Below are 16,734 nucleotides of genomic sequence, written 5' to 3'. Positions count from 1 at the left end.
AACGGAGAGAACAAATACATATGGAGACAACGGACAGAACAAATACATATGGAGACAACGGACAGAACGAATACATATGGAGACAACGGACAGAACGAATACATATGGAGACAACGGAACAAAATACATATGGAGACAACGGAGAGAACAAATACATATGGAGACAGAACAAATACATATGGACAGAACAGAACAAATACATATGGAGACAACGGACAGAGACGACAGAACAAATACATATGGAGACAACGGACATATGGAGACAACGGACAGAACAAATACATATGGAGACAACGGACAGAACAAATACATATGGAGACAACGGACAGAACAAATACATATGGAGACAACGGACAGAACAAATACATATGGAGACAACGGACAGAACGAATACATATGGAGACAACGGACAGAACAAATACATATGGAGACAACGGACAGAACAAATACATATGGAGACAACGGACAGAACAAATACATATGGAGACAACGGACAGAACAAATACATATGGAGACAACGGACAGAACGAATACATATGGAGACAACGGACAGAACAAATACATATGGAGACAACGGACAGAACAAATACATATGGAGACAACGGACAGAACGGAGACAACGGACAGAACAAATACATTAGACAACGGACAACCTTGTTTAACTCCTCCTGGCCGTTCAATACTTGCTGAGGAGTTTATTTCTATGATTTTAAATCTTGGTGTTGCTGTACATGACTTTAACCTGTTGGACAAGAGATTCCCCAAGATTTATCAAAGGTCTTTTTTCGAAGTCGTTCTATTCGCTCTGCATTTTGTCAGGAGTTTTGCATCACAGCAATGAAGTGTAAAGGGGCCTCCAATTTTTTTTTTTTTTTTGTTTTTTTTTTTAGACTGGATTTTTATACTTACCCCCTGGGTCCTGTTTCAGTAATAATGAAATCAGACCTTGTTGTTGAGTGTCTGATAATCTAGCGTTTTTATAGGAGTGGTTAGAACACGCTAATAATGGATCTTTGAGTAGATTAAAGGTTTGATATACACTTGAAGTTGGAAGTTTACATACACTTAGGTTGTAGTCATTAAAACTTGTTTTCAACCACTCCACAAATTTCTTGTTAACAAGCTATAGTTTTGGCAAGTCGGTTAGGACATCTGCTTTGTGCATGACACAAGTCATTTTTACAACAATTGTTTACATACAGATCATTTCACTTATAATTCACTGTATCACAATTCCAGTGGGTCAGAAGTTTACATACACTAAATTGACTGTGCCTTTAAACAGCTTGGAGGATTGTATCGCTGCTGGGTTTTTCCTGTGCGTTTGACTACCTCTTGTGTGTGTTCTCAGGGTGAGCCGTTCAGAGATGTGATGAGGAGGATTCAGAGCATGCTGGAAATACAGGAGAAAGAGTTTGAGAAGGTCAGTACTTTCTACCCTGTCTTCACTCCCTCCCTATTTCTCCCTTCCCTCTCTCCTCCCTTCCCTCTCTCGCCTTCTCTCTCTCCTCCTCCCTCGCCATTGCTCTCTTACCAGGGTGTCCACTAACGATAAACCGAAAATTACTGACAACATTGCCCTCATACCGAAGCCGTTTTGATAATGTCGGTAATTTCGATGATTAGGCTACACAAACTGCAGATTTTTTGTGTTCTAAAAACCATTATTTGGTCAACGGTAATGTACAATTAACCTGCTTCCTGCTATGACAGTGTCTGCCCAGTCCTTGGCTGCATTCCAAACACTTAAAAGACACACCCTCTCCCCTCAGTAATCAAATGAAGTGGAAACTTAATGATTTAGGTTTTTAAATGGACCCGCCCTTGTCCAGAAAGTCGTCTCATCCCGCAATTGTATTTTCAGCCACCGGTAGCTTGTGGATGCTTTTATATGTGTTACAGTCAATTATGATTGCATGTCTACTTATATTAACTATATAATTATTCATATACACCTACTGTAGGATAGCTAGCAAATTAAATTAGCTAACTAACGTTAGCCTGCCTAGCTGGAACTTCTGAATAAGGAAAATGTTTATTTCTACCATTTCCAAATGCGAACCAAACAGAAACATCATTAGTTTTACGAGACGTGTTTGTGCCGTCATGTGCATTAGCAGCACATTTTTCTACACTTTTTTACATTTGTTTTTTTACTTTAATCTTGTATGTTGACTTTTCTTAGCGGGATGTACAACCATGGTGAATTGAATTATGGGACGTTTCAGCCGCCTGACGTCTACATAATTGTACACTCGCATACGGGGAGTCCCCCAAGAGCATAAGGCGAGGGTACCGTAGACAACGGTGTGTCTTTTATGAGTCTGAAACCCAGCCCCATGTTTCTCTGCTGGCTCCCACTCCCACTTAGCACGCAGAGTGAAGGGAGCGTTTTGATACACACAATCATACTGACAGTTGAGCAACGTTTTGAAATGGAATTGCGGCGAAGACCGTTGTTAAAACGCCTACTGTTTTCTGTTGTTAAAAACTACATCTATAGCCTAGCCGCTATGCTGCTACATCCATCTATAGCCTAGCCGCTATGCTGCTACATCCATCTAGCCAGCTATGCTGCTTAAATCTAGGAAGGAGAAGCTGCTAAATCCATCTATACTGACCTGTTCAGCTGCTGATCAGTTATAACCTAGGCTAGGCTGCTATAAACCCCGCTATGCTGAATACTCACTGTGTTCTTTGTTTTGTCTGCAGTTCCAGTTTGCCTAGTGCTGATGGGCGGCATCAGCACATCACTGAGGATGAGTACGAGGTCTATACCTGAAAGACTTGCCAGCTACATCCATCAATAGCCTAGCCGCTATGCTGCTACGTCCATCTATAGCCTAGCCGCTATGCCGCTACATCCATCGGCCAACTATAGCGGCTATGCTGCCACATCCATCAGCCATCTATAACACTAGCCGCTATGCTGCTACATCCATCTATAGCCTAGCCGCTATGCTGCTACATCCGTCAGCCATCTATAGCCTAGCCGCTTGCTGCTACATCCGTCAGATCTAGCCTGTCTCTTCTCTTGGGGGTGGTAGCATCCGTCCAGCCAGGCCTACTTGTCTTCTCTCCATCAGCCATCTATAGCCTAGCCGGCTACTTGTCTTCATCTAGGGCCATCTATAGCCAGGCTACTTGCTCATCCATCAGCCATCTATAGCCTAGCCGCTATGCTGCTACATCCATCAGCCATCTATTGTCTTAAACCAGGAAGGAGAAGTATAAACCCCTTACTGACCTGTTCAGTGATGAGCAGTTATAACCAGGAGGGAGGTCTAAACCCTTACTGAATACTCACTGTGTTCTTTGTTTTGTCTGCAGTTCAAGTTTTGCCATAGTGATGATGGGCCGGCATCAGCACATCACTGAGGATGAGTACGAGGTCAACCTGAAAGACTTCCAGGCCAGGTACAGTCTACTAGCTACTGGTTTTGCACGGTAGCTGCCAAAACGTTGCTACTTGTCTTCACTAGACTTTCGGGTCCAATGTCGTCTTCTCTCGGGCGGTAGCTAGCCAGGCTATTGTCTTCTCTTGGATCCAGCCTGTCTCTTGTCTCTTGGGGGCGGTAGCTAGCCAGGCTACTTGTCTTTCTAGGGGCGGTAGCTAGTCCACACCTTTGTGTGGACAAGCAAGCCAGCAGTCCTGGGCAGAGCGTTGCACCCTGGGAAATGAAATGCACTCTGGGAATCTTAGTATGCTGTGTAAATTAGATTGTATTTCTATGTCATGTAGATTATTGCAATATAGAAGCTTCAGAAATGAGTTTCAATGTGTGTTTTGTCATTTTGGACCTAAACTATTAATTTAATACATTCAATTATTTAGCTGTTATGAATTATAGGTCTAATGTGATTTGACCCAATATTATGGCCATAGATGAACAAATGAACCCTGTCTCAAATTACATGTAGTTGTTCAATTGTTTAGTCTGCTGAGTTTCTGATATGGGTTTGGATCAGGAACATGGTGTTATATTTTTACAAGAAATGGAATATAGAGGAGAAGATATTCTGTGTTGTGTTGATAACCGGCAGAAAGAACCAAATATCAGCCCAGTGGTTATTCTGGGACTTTTAGCTAATACTGCTAACTACCGCTGCCACTTCTACTACTAACTACCGCTGCTACTGCTAACTACTAACTACCGCTGCTGCTACTACTGCTGCTACTGCTACTACTAACTACCGCTGCTGCTACTACTACTGCTACTACTACTAACTACCGCTGCCACGTCTACTACTAACTACCACTGCCACTGAAAATTACTAACTACCGCTGCCACTTCTATTACTAACTACCGCTGCCACTTCTATTACTAACTACCGCTGCTACTACTACTGCTAACTACTAACTACCGCTGCCACTTCTACTACTAACTACCGCTGCCACTTCTACTACTAACTACCGCTGCCACTTCTACTACTAACTACCGCTGCCACTAATACTACTAACTACCTCTGCCACTTCTACTACTAACTACCGCTGCCACTTCTACTACTAACTACCGCTGCCACTTCTACTTACTACCGCTGCCACTTCTACTGCTAACTACCGCTGCTACTACTACTGCTAACTACTAACTACCGCTGCCACTTCTACTACTAACTACCGCTGCCACTTCTACTGCTAACTACCGCTGCCACTTCTACTACTAACTACCGCTGCCACTTCTACTACTAACTACCGCTGCCACTTCTACTACTAACTACCGCTGCCACTTCTACTGCTAACTACCGCTGCCACTTCTACTACTAACTACCGCTGCCACTTCTACTACTAACTACCGCTGCCACTTCTACTACTAACTACCGCTGCCACTTCTACTACTAACTACCGCTGCCACTTCTACTACTAACTACCGCTGCCACTTCTACTACTAACTACCGCTGCCACTTCTACTACTAACTACCGCTGCCACTTCTACTACTAACTACCGCTGCCACTTCTACTACTAACTACCGCTGCCACTTCTACTACTAACTACCGCTGCCACTTCTACTACTAACTACCGCTGCCACTTCTACTACTAACTACCGCTGCCACTTCTACTTACTACCGCTGCCACTTCTACTACTAACTACCGCTGCTACTGCTAACTACTAACTACCGCTGCTGCTACTACTGCTGCTACTGCTACTACTAACTACCGCTGCTGCTACTACTACTGCTACTACTACTAACTACCGCTGCCACTTCTACTACTAACTACCGCTGCCATTTCTATTACTAACTAATAATAATAATAATAATAATATATGCCATTTAGCAGACGCTTTTATCCAAAGCGACTTACAGTCATGTGTGCATACATTCTACGTATGGGTGGTCCCGGGAATCGAACCCACTACCCTGGCGTTACAAGCGCCATGCTCTACAGAACTAACTGAGCTACAGAACTACCGCTGCCACTTCTATTACTGCCAACTACCGCTGCCACTTACTACTACTAACTACCGCTGCCACTTGCCACTACTACTACTACCGCTGCCACTTCTACTACTCACTACCGCTGCCACTTCTACTACTAACTACCGCTGCCACTTCTACTACTAACTACCTGCCACTTCTACTACTAACTACCGCTGCCACTTCTACTAACTACCGCTGCCACTTCTACTACTAACTACCGCTGCCACTTCTACTACTAACTACCGCTGCCACTTCTACTACTAACTACCGCTGCCACTTCTACTACTCACTACCGCTGCCACTTCTACTACTAACTACCGCTGCCACTTCTACTACTAACTACCGCTGCCACTTCTACTACTAACTACCGCTGCCACTTCTACTACTAACTACCGCTGCCACTACTACTACTAACTACCGCTGCCACTTCTACTACTAACTACCGCTGCCACTTCTACTACTCACTACCGCTGCCACTTCTACTGCTAACTACCGCTGCCACTTCTACTGCTAACTACCGCTGCCACTTCTACTACTCACTACCGCTGCCACTTCTACTACTCACTACCGCTGCCACTTCTACTACTCACTACCGCTGCCACTTCTACTGCTAACTACCGCTGCCACTTCTACTGCTAACTACCGCTGCCACTTCTACTGCTAACTACCGCTGCCACTTCTACTGCTAACTACCGCTGCCACTACTACTACTCACTCTCAGAATGTTAACTATGTGCTGTGGTATTGTGACACTACTACTACCACCACCACCAGGCTTCCTCTCTCTCAGAATGTTAACTATGTGCTGTGGTTTTGTGACACTACTACTACCACCACCACCAGGCTTCCTCTCTCTCAGAATGTTAACTATGTGCTGTGGTTTTGTGACACTACTACGACCACCACCACCAGGCTTCCTCTCTCTCAGAATGGTAACTATGTGCTGTGGTTTTGTAACATCCCTCCTCTCCCCTCTAGGTAACATGTCCCATCCTCGACCCTGGTTAGGCCTGGACCACTTCAACAAAGCCCCGAAGAGAGGTCGCTATACCTACCTGGAGAAAGCTATCAAGATCCACAACTGAGCAACCCTCCTCTTCCTCCTCTTCCTCCTCTCCTCTTCCTCCTCTCTCCTCTTCCTCCTCTCTCCTCTTCCTCCTCTCTCCTCTTCCTCCTCTCTTCTTCCTCCTCTCTCTTCCTCCTCTCCCCTCTCTCTCCTCTTCCTCCTCTCTCTCTTCTTCCTCCTTAACCCACCATAACCACAGACTGTAACCAACCAATTGTCTGTGCCCCACCTCTAACACCTTCCACAGACACGGATCCATCCATCCATCCATTAGCAGGCTGCTGATGATGATGATGATGATGAATACTATACCACCCCTTCCACCCAAACCCCTCTCTCCCTTCCTCCCCCCACCACCGCCCTTCTACTGTTTTTGAGGCTGTTAGGTTTTTGGCTTCTCTAACTCCGACTGCCTATTTTTGTCTGGATGAAATAAATGAAATTGGAGAAAAGGACAGGAAGATGGAACTTGACTTTTTCCTGGTTTATTTTGTTTTTTGTTTTTAATAATAAGAGTTGTTTCAAAACGTAAAGAGCGTTGCTGCGTATAGTGGGGGGGAAAGAAAAGAGATAGACGACATCGTTAGCAGAAACCAAGAAGGATGATTTGGTCTTTTTAAAGAAGAGACTCAGTTGCAGAAGTGTTGAAGCTTGAGACTAGTATTCCTGATGTGATCCTCTTCATACCCCCCCCCCTTCTCCTTTAGTCAACTAGTCAAAGTGTTTCCATCTTTAAAAAAGAAAAAAAAAAAAAGAAATCAGTTTTTGTCTTTTTTTCTGCAATATCTTCTTGTATAATAAATTTAAAATCCACAGCATCTGTTTAAAATAAATGTAAAAAGAGAAGAAGTGGTCTGTACTTTCATCTTGCACGTTGCCACTCCATATCAAAGCCGTTTCTCAGGACTGGTAAATGGCAACTTTGGTCTTTTGATTTTAACGTTGCCCTTCCTCTCCTCTTTTCCTGCCCTGTTATGTTCTCTCCATCCCTGAGGGTTTGTGATGGGCTGTACCACCTCTGGGGTTTGTGTAGGGGGAGTTTGACTGAGGGTTTGTGATGGGCTGTACCACCTCTGGTGTTGGTGATGGGGGAGTTTGACTGAGGGTTTGTGATGGGCTGTACCACCTCTGGTGTTGGTGATGGGGGAGTTTGACTGAGGGTTTGTGATGGGCTGTACCACCTCTGGTGTTGGTGATGGGGGAGTTTGACTGAGGGTTTGTGATGGGCTGTACCACCTCTGGTGTTGGTGAAGGGGGAGTTTGACTGAGGGTTTGTGATGGGCTGTACCACCTCTGGTGTTGGTGATGGGGGAGTTTGACTGAGGGTTTGTGATGGGCTGTACCACCTCTGGTGTTGGTGATGGGGGAGTTTGACTGAGGGTTTGTGCTGGGGGAGTTTGACTGAGGGTTTGTGATGGGCTGTACCACCTCTGGGGTTTGGGGAGTTTGACTGAGTAGCGCTGCTTTCGTAGGAAGCTTCGGCCATTAGTGAGCCCTCTGGTTTCACCATATATACACAGAACCAGTGTTACTATAATTATTACTAGAACAACAAACACATTGACCTTTTTTCTTAAGCACAGATGGAATGCCCCCCCCCCTAAAAGCCCATCATAGTTGGCTTTGTGAAGAGATTTGAAATTGTGTGTATATATTTAAAAAAACACAACAAAAAAAAACATGTGAAATGAGAAACAGAACGATGTTATTGGTTGGCTACAAACTGAGAAGATTCAGGTGTTCATATTTCTTGTGTAGTTTTTGGTTTTTGGTTTTTGGGGGTTCCTTGATTCTTTAGATTCTTGTTTTGGTTCTGTTTTCTCCTGTTTTTGTTTTAACTAACGGCACCCGTTGGTTCTGATAGTGATGTTAAGGGTTAAGATAACGAGCTGCGCTACTGACCGGTGGGATTCGGGTTCAGAAATGGTCACTTTTCCCCCCCCAAAAAAACTCCCAGGTTTTCCACACATCCCAGTTGGAGGATTCCAGACTACCTGCGTATCCTCCTCTGATTCAGAGGAATCATCCAACAGGGATTTCTGGGAAAACCCAGGGAATTCTGGGGGAAAAAAGTTACTGGAGTTTTGTCACCCTAGATGATGAGATCAGGGCCCGTTATCCACAAAAAGTATTTGATTTACGAGTGCTGATCTAGGATCTGTCCGTACAAGCTTATTCTTTTACGATCTAAAAAGGCCAAACTGCTGCTCGACCAGCTCTACTATCCTGAGACTCTTGGTGGATACGGGCCCTGATCAACGCCCTTGTTCCTCCTTGATTGGGTGTGTTTCCAGTTGAAGCTCGTCCCTGTAGCAGCAGTGTACCACAACTACTCCTGTATATTGCCTTTTTTTTGTTTTTTTTTTGCTGGAAAATGTATGTTGAATAAAATTTTCTATAAAAACATGTGCTGCTCGCTGCCAGTCCCATCTGAGTCGAGTTAAAACCAGGTTTTATATGGAGCCAGTGGACAGAACATTAAGAACACCTCCATGTGCTGCTCGCTGCCAGTCCCATCTGAGTCGAGTTAAAACCAGGTTTTATATGGAGCCAGTATATGGACAGAACATTAAGAACACCTCCATGTGCTGCTCGCTGCCAGTCCCATCTGAGTCTAGTTAAAACCAGTTTTTATATGGAGCCAGTGGACAGAACATTAAGAACACCTCCATGTGCTGCTTGCTGCCAGTCCCATCTGAGTCTAGTTAAAACCAGTTTTATATGGAGCCAGTGGACAGAACATTAAGAACACCTCCATGTGCTGCTCGCTGCCAGTCCAGTGTGCAACTCAATATTAAGGTGTTCTTAATGTTTTGTACACTCACTGTATATACTGGATGTATATGTTCAAACAATGCTGAGAAGGACAGCACCAGGACGAGCAAGTTGTCTTGTTGGCCTACTTCCAGAAATATACCGATTTATGTTTAAAGAAAATCTAGTGTAGTTGTGGTGTGGATGCACAGTGTATTCAGACCCCTTGACTAGTTCCACATACAGTTACGTTTACAGCCTTATTCCATAATTGATTAAATATGAGTTTTTCCTCAGCAATCTACACACAATACTCCATAACGACATCACAATACTCCATAACGACATCACAATACCCCCATAATGACATCACAATACACAATGTTTGCAAATGTATTAAAAACAGAAATATCTGGTCTTGAAATTGAGCTCAGTGGCATCGTGTTTCCATTGATAACCCTTGATGTTTCCTTAACTCTACTTGGAGTCTAAATTAAATTGATTGGACATGATTTGGAAAGGTGCACACCTGTCTATATAATGTCCATCTCTGCACCACTAGTCAGGCTTTTATAATAGAGTAGCCAGGTTGAATTCACTCCTCAGTGAAAGGCACATGACAACCTGCTTGGAGTTTGCCAAAAGGCACCTAAAGGACTCTCAGACCATGAGAAACACGATTCTCTGGTCTGGAGAAACATGATTCTCTGGTCTGATGAAACCAAGATTGAACTCTTTGGCCTGAATGCCAAGCATCACATCTGGAGGAAACCAGGCACTGTCCCTATGGTGAAGCATGGTGGTGGCAGCATCATGCTTAGGGGATGTTTTTCAGCGGCAAAGACTGGGAGACTAGTCAGGATCGAGGGAAAGATGAACGGAGAAAAGTACACAGAGATCCATGATGAAAACCTGCTCCAGAGCGCTCAGGACCTCAGACTGGGGTAAAGGTTCAACTTCCAACAGGACAATGACCCTAAGAACACAGCCAAGACAATGCAGGAGTGGCTTCGGGACAAGTCTCTCTGAATGTCCTTGAGTGGCCCAGTCAGAGCACGGACTTGAACCCAATCAAACATCTCTGGAGAGACGTGAAAATAGCTGTGCAGCGAAGCAACGCTCCCCATCCAACCTGACAGAGCTTGAAAGGATCTGCAGAGAAGAATGGGAGAAACTCCCCAAATACAGGTGTGCCAAGATTGTAGCGTCATACCCAAGAAGACTCGAGGCTGTAATCGCTGTCAAAGGTGCTTCCACAAAGTACTGAGTAAAGGGTCTGAATACTTATTTAAATGTGATATTTCCGTTTTTGTTGTTGTCATGGGGTTTTGTGTGTAGATTGATATGGGGGGTGGTGATTTAATAAATGTTAAGAATAAGGCTGTAGCGTAACAATGTGGAAGAAGTGGTTAGAGTGTTGGACCAGTAACCAGCAGGTAGCCTAGTGGTTAGTGTTGGACTAGTAACCAGCAGGTAGCCTAGTGGTTAGAGTGTTGGACTAGTAACCAGCAGGTAGCCTAGTGGTTAGTGTTGGACTAGTAACCAGCAGGTAGCCTAGTGGTTAGTGTTGGACTAGTAACCAGCAGGTAGCCTAGTGGTTAGAGTGTTGGACTAGTAACCAGCAGGTAGCCTAGTGGTTAGAGTGTTGGACTAGTAACCAGCAGGTAGCCTAGTGGTTAGAGTGTTGGACTAGTAACCAGCAGGTAGCCTAGTGGTTAGAGTGTTGACTAGGTGCAGGTAGCCTAGTGGTTAGAGTGTTGGACTAGTAACCAGCAGGTAGCCTAGTGGTTAGAGTGTTGGACTAGTAACCAGCAGGTAGCCTAGTGGTTAGAGTGTAGAGGTGGCAGGTAGCCTAGTGGTTAGAGTGTAGAGGCGGCAGGGTAGCCTAGTGGTTAGAGTGTAGAGGCGGCAGGGTAGCCTAGTGGTGTTGGACTAGTAACCGGAAGGTTGCAAGTTCAAACCCCTGAGCAAACAAGGTACAAATCTGTCGTTCTGCCCCTGAACATTCAGTTAACCCACTGTTCCCAGGCCGTCATTGAAAATAGGAATTTGTTCTTAACTGACTTGCCTGGTTAAATAAAGGTAAAAAAAAAAAAAAAAACTTGTTTATTTTGACCATTGGGTCAGTTAAGAACCACCTCTCATTTACTCTCAACTCCCTGTCTAATGCAACAACCAAACCACAACAAAAGTGATAATATATTTTATTAGAGGAATATAATCTATATAAGCAATATAACAGTACTCCCATTTCTCGTCAGCTGTGTGGTGGTGTTACACAATATAACAGAATATCAGGTCAGCTGTGTGATGTTGTTGCACGTCATTGTAGTTGACAGAAATCATGAGTTTTCTCAATAAAATCATATTTGGTTTATTCTAAAATATGGTATAACACCCAGTTCAGTCCTTTATGTACATAACAGCTTTCTGAAAGGGGGGAAGACCTGGGGAGAGCACTAAAGGACGCCCGATTTGTAGGAATCATAGCTATAATGATAATTATCTGAATATTGGGCTCGTTGTCTGTCGGTTGGTCAACCCAGGGCCTTATTCAAGGGAATATAGATAGAAATGTGTTGTGTAGAACAGACATGATTCCCTGGTAAATGTATACATTACTATCTATATTCCCTTGATTAAGGCCCTGGGTTGAGAAACCGACATACACACATTTCTATCTGCAGGTTCTGTATAAGGTTACTCAAGGGAATATAGATATATTTACCAGGGAATCATGTCTGTTCTACACAACACATTTCTATCTGCAGGTTCTGTATAAGGTTACTCAAGGGAATATAGATATATATTTACCAGGAATCATGTCTGTTCTACACAACACATTTCTATCTGATTCTGTATAAGGTTACTCAAGGGAATATAGATATACATTTACCAGGGAATCATGTCTTTCTATCTGAAGGCCCTGTATAAGGTTACAAATATAGATATACATTTACACATTTCTATCTGAAGGTTCTGTATAAGGTTACTCAAGGGAATATAGATATATATTTACCAGGGAATCATGTCTGTTCTACACAACACATTTCTATCTGAAGGTTCTGTATAAGGTTACTCAAGGGAATATAGATATACATTTACCAGGGAATCATGTCTGTTCTACACAACACATTTCTATCTGAAGGTTCTGTATAAGGTTACTCAACGGGTTGCAATAGTCCGGTAACCAATCAGACATCCCGGTTGGCGTATTCCCGTATGTTCTGCCTCTTCCTAGCCTGGAGAAATACAGTCTGTTTGTGTGTTAACATTCCACTCTTTGTCAAGCCATGTTTGCCAAGAGAAAGAGTGGAATGATATCTTAACAGACTGGTACCCAGGCTACCCTCTTCCCTTCTCATATGCCAATATTCCAACCTGGGGTTTGTGGGAAACCTGGGTAAGTTACTAGAACTGTACAACCCTACTCCCTTTGTGAACAAGGGCCAGGTTGAGCTCTACCACGTCTTCATCTGCTAGCTTGTTTTTATTTTTATTTTACAAAAATAGGTCACAGATTCATACTATTTACAACCCTCTGGTACAGTAAGTTAGGTCAGCATTTAAACTAAAGTGCGTCCCAAATCGTACCCTATTCCCTATATGGTGGACTACTTTTGTACTAGCTCCCTCTCGAACGTAGTGCACTGTATAGGGAGTAGGGTGCCATTTTGGGATTCAACCTACGACTGTGTAAATCCTGTAGGTTTCTGTGGGGCTGCTGCTAGGAGGTCTCTCCCTTCGGCTGGATTCCATTCTGAAAACATCCCCCCCCTTTTCCTCTCCCTCGCTGTTCTGAAAGAGTGTCCATAAGAGCCGTATTGAAACCCGAAATTTTAAAGGGCAATCTGCAATTCAAAGAACTACCAAAAAACAGTCACCCTGACCCCGCCACTGCATTGGTAAACAGCTGAGGGATGGGGCTGGATAAATATAACCACTCTCAAATTCCTACACCGAGCTGTGGGGGCATGAGGGAAAGGGAGCATGTTTTCTGTGAGAAAGGTATTTCACTGTACTGGTGCTCTTCTAATGGAATCCAGACCGAGAGAGTGGCCAGTGGTCAGACTGAGAGCAGAGCCACAGCTCCCCTGCTGGTCGTAAAGCATATTGGCCACAGCACCAGCTCCACCTAGTGGTGGGCGATGGTATGGCAGTCAGCAACAGCTCCCCTAGTGGTGGGTGGTGGTATGGCAGTCAGCAACATCTCTCCTAGTGGTGGGTGGTGGTATGGCAGTCAGCACCTGCTCCCCCTAGTGGTGGGTGGTGGTAGGATGGTCAGCAGCAGCTCCCCTAGTGGTGGGTGGTGGTATGGCAGTCAGCAGCAGCTCCCCTAGTGGTGGGTGGGGTTAGGGCGGTCAGCAGCAGCTCCCCTAGTGGTGGGTGGGGTTAGGGCGATCAGCAGCAGCTCCCCTAGTGGTGGGTGGTGGTAGGGCAGTCAGCAGCAGCTCTCTAGTGGTGGGTGGTGGTATGGCGGTCAGCAACAGCTCTCCTAGTGGTGGGTGGTGGTATGGCGGTCAGCAGCAGCTCCCCTAGTGGTGGGTGGGGTTAGGGCGGTCAGCAGCAGCTCCCCTAGTGGTGGGTGGGGTTAGGGCGGTCAGCAGCAGCTCCCCTAGTGGTGGGTGGTGGTAGGGCAGTCAGCAGCAGCTCTCCTAGTGGTGGGTGGTGGTATGGCGGTCAGCAACAGCTCTCCTAGTGGTGGGTGGTGGTATGGCGGTCAGCAACAGCTCTCCTAGTGGTGGGTGGTGGTATGGCGGTCAGTAGCAGCTCCCCTAGTGGTGGGTGGTGGTATGGCAGTCAGCAACAGCTCCCCTAGTGGTGGGTGGTGGTAGGGTGGTGGTATGGCGGTCAGCAACAGCTCCCCTAGTGGTGGGTGGTGGTAGGGTGGTCAGCAGCAGCTCCCCTAGTGGTGGGTGGTGGTAGGGCGGTGGGTGGTGGTAGGGCGGTCAGCAACAGCTCCCCTAGTGGTGGGTGGTGGTAGGGTGGTCAGCAGCAGCTCCCCTAGTGGTGGGTGGTGGTAGGGTGGTGGGTGGTGGTAGGGCGGTCAGCAGCAGCGTGGCTTGTCCACGTGGATAATGCGGTTGCAACGAGGACAGGAGTGGTACGCATCCTTAAAGTGTTTCATGAAGAACGGGATCAGACAGCAGCCCACTACCAACCTGGGAGAGAGAGGGGGGATAGGAGGAGATGGGGAGAGTGGAAGGGGTGGGGGAGAGAGGGGGGATAGGAGGAGATGGGGAGAGGAGAGGGGATAGGAGGAGATGGGGAGAGTGGAAGGGGTGGGGGAGAGGGGGGATAGGAGGAGATGGGGAGAGTGGAAGGGGTGGGGAGAGAGGGGGATAGGAGGAGATGGGGAGAGTGGAAGGGGTGGGGGAGAGAGGGGGATAGGAGGAGATGGGGAGAGGAAGGGGGGGAGAGGGGGGGATAGGAGGAGATGGGGAGAGTGGAAGGGGTGGGGGAGAGGGGGATAGGAGGAGATGGGGAGAAAGGGGTGGGGAGAGAGGGGGATAGGAGGAGATGGGGAGAGTGGAAGGGGTGGGGGGAGTGGAAGGGGGAGAGGGGGGGTGGGGGAGAGGGGGATAGGAGGAGATGGGGAGAGTGGAAGGGGTGGGGGAGAGAGGGGGATAGGAGGAGATGGGGAGAGTGGAAGGGGTGGGAGAGAGGGGGATAGGAGGAGATGGGGAGAGTGGAAGGGGTGGGGGAGAGAGGGGGGATAGGAGGAGATGGGGAGAGTGGAAGGGGTGGGGGAGAGAGGGGGGATAGGAGGAGATGGGGAGAGTGGAAGGGGTGGGGGAGAGAGGGGGATAGGAGGAGATGGGGAGAGTGGAAGGGGTGGGGGAGAGAGGGGGATAGGAGGAGATGGGGAGAGTGGAAGTGGTGGGGGAGAGGGGTGGGAGATGGATGGGGAGAAGGGTGGGAGAGAGACATGGTGTTCCGTTGATTTTAGACAATTCTCTCAAAAGTATCAAGACATTCTATAACTCCTCCCCTTCTTTACTCCCCTTCAGAGGATGAAGACCACTGGGTCCCTCTGTTCCCCTCTATCCCCCCACCCTCCCCTTCTTTACTCCCCTTCAGAGGATGAAGACCACTGGGTCCCTCTGTTCCCCTCTATCCCCCCACCCTCCTCTTCTTCACTCACCCTCAGAGGATGAAGACCACTTTATGGGTCCCTCTGTTCCCCTCTATCCTCCCACCCTCCTCTTCTTCACTCACCCTCAGAGGATGAAGACCACTATGGGTCCCTCTGTTCCCCTCTATCCCCCCACCCTCCTCTTCTTCACTCACCCTCAGAGGATGAAGACCACTATGGGTCCCTCTGTTCCCCTCTATCCCCCACCCTCCTCTTCTTCACTCACCCACAGAGGATGAAGATCACTGGGTCCCTCTGTTCCCCTCTATCCCTCCCACCCTCCCCCATCCCCTTCTTTACTCACCCACAGAGGATGAAGAGGATGCACATGAGCCAGGCGTAGGCTCCGACTTTATAGGTCACGTTCGTCATCACCTGTTGTTGACAGGAAGTACAGGTGGTCATGCCCTCTGAACGGCCCAGTTCTGTGTCATAACTCACAAACTTCTGAGTGGGAGTTTCCCCACCTCCTCCAATACCACCTCCTCCACTGGTGTACACTAGGGGAAGAGAGAGAAGAGGACAAGTTATATTTTGTCTGGTTCCAACACTGCTGGTATAGAGGGGAACAAGGGAGACAAAGATGGTATAATGGGTAGAGACGAGAGAGAGATACTTCTGCTGCCTTCAAAATAATCTCCCTTGGAACCTGGGAATTTACCAGTTATAAATACGCCATGATTGCGAAGTTTCTTTTGAAGTCAAAACAATTCTTTGACCAAATGAGATTTCATTTTAGCTAGCTAGACGAGCTAGCTGGTGTTGCTGCAGTTCTGGTGTTGTGTGCTTGCGGACAGTATAAATTAGGCTTAGGACAGGAAGTGCTTACCTGGCTTTCCCTGAGACTGAAACACAGAGTAGTCACTGGAGGGGATGGTGGAGGAAGGAGGGTTGAAGGGGGTATGGACATGATATACCTTCACCCCACTATCACCTTGTCCTTCAACTGGAAGAGAGAGGGAGAGAGGGAGGGAGGGAGGGGGAGAAGGAGAGAGCGAGGGAGGGAGGGGTGAGATGAGGGAGAGAATTGCGGGGGAGGGTTTGATGGAGAGATAGAGAAAGAGAGAGGTTGATTAGATAGCTCCAATATGTAAAATATGTACAATCTATAGCAAGTAACACCTGGCACTTATGATACACAGCAACAGTATAGTTATAACCTGGGACGTAACCTATATGATACACAGGTACAGTAACAACCTGGGACGTAACCTATATGATACACAGGTACAGTAACAACCTGGGACGTAACCTATATGATACACAGGTACAGTAACAACCTGGGACATAACCTATATGATACACAGGTACAGTATAGTAACAACCTGGGACGTAACCTATATGATACACAGGTACAGT

General features: G+C 46.5%; 2 protein-coding genes across 2 annotated transcripts in view; one reads left to right on the top strand and one right to left on the bottom strand.

The window, feature by feature from the left end:
• The window catches only part of LOC127921153 (ubiquitin carboxyl-terminal hydrolase 7-like), an 82,433-nt gene extending 73,542 nt beyond the window's left edge, over positions 1-8,891 (top strand). The window contains 4 exon segments of the mRNA XM_052504965.1: positions 1,352-1,423; positions 2,713-2,717; positions 3,337-3,422; positions 6,398-8,891. Of these exon segments, the coding sequence (XP_052360925.1) occupies positions 1,352-1,423; positions 2,713-2,717; positions 3,337-3,422; positions 6,398-6,504 (270 nt within the window). The 3' untranslated portion in view covers positions 6,505-8,891.
• Positions 8,892-12,674: 3,783 nt separating this feature from the next.
• On the bottom strand, positions 12,675-16,439 carry LOC127921154 (cell death-inducing p53-target protein 1-like; the record flags this gene model as incomplete). The annotated part of the gene is made up of 3 exons (XM_052504966.1): positions 12,675-14,401; positions 15,680-15,875; positions 16,205-16,439. Coding segments are annotated over 3 exons (546 nt in total), but the record flags the coding sequence as incomplete, so codon positions are not given.
• Positions 16,440-16,734: the final 295 nt, after the last annotated feature.

Source organism: Oncorhynchus keta, unplaced genomic scaffold (genome assembly GCF_023373465.1).
Source record: "Oncorhynchus keta strain PuntledgeMale-10-30-2019 unplaced genomic scaffold, Oket_V2 Un_contig_21582_pilon_pilon, whole genome shotgun sequence".
Lineage (NCBI taxonomy): Eukaryota > Metazoa > Chordata > Actinopteri > Salmoniformes > Salmonidae > Oncorhynchus > Oncorhynchus keta.
Note: the sequence above shows the minus strand (reverse complement) of the source record. Positions and strands in the feature narration are given on the sequence as shown.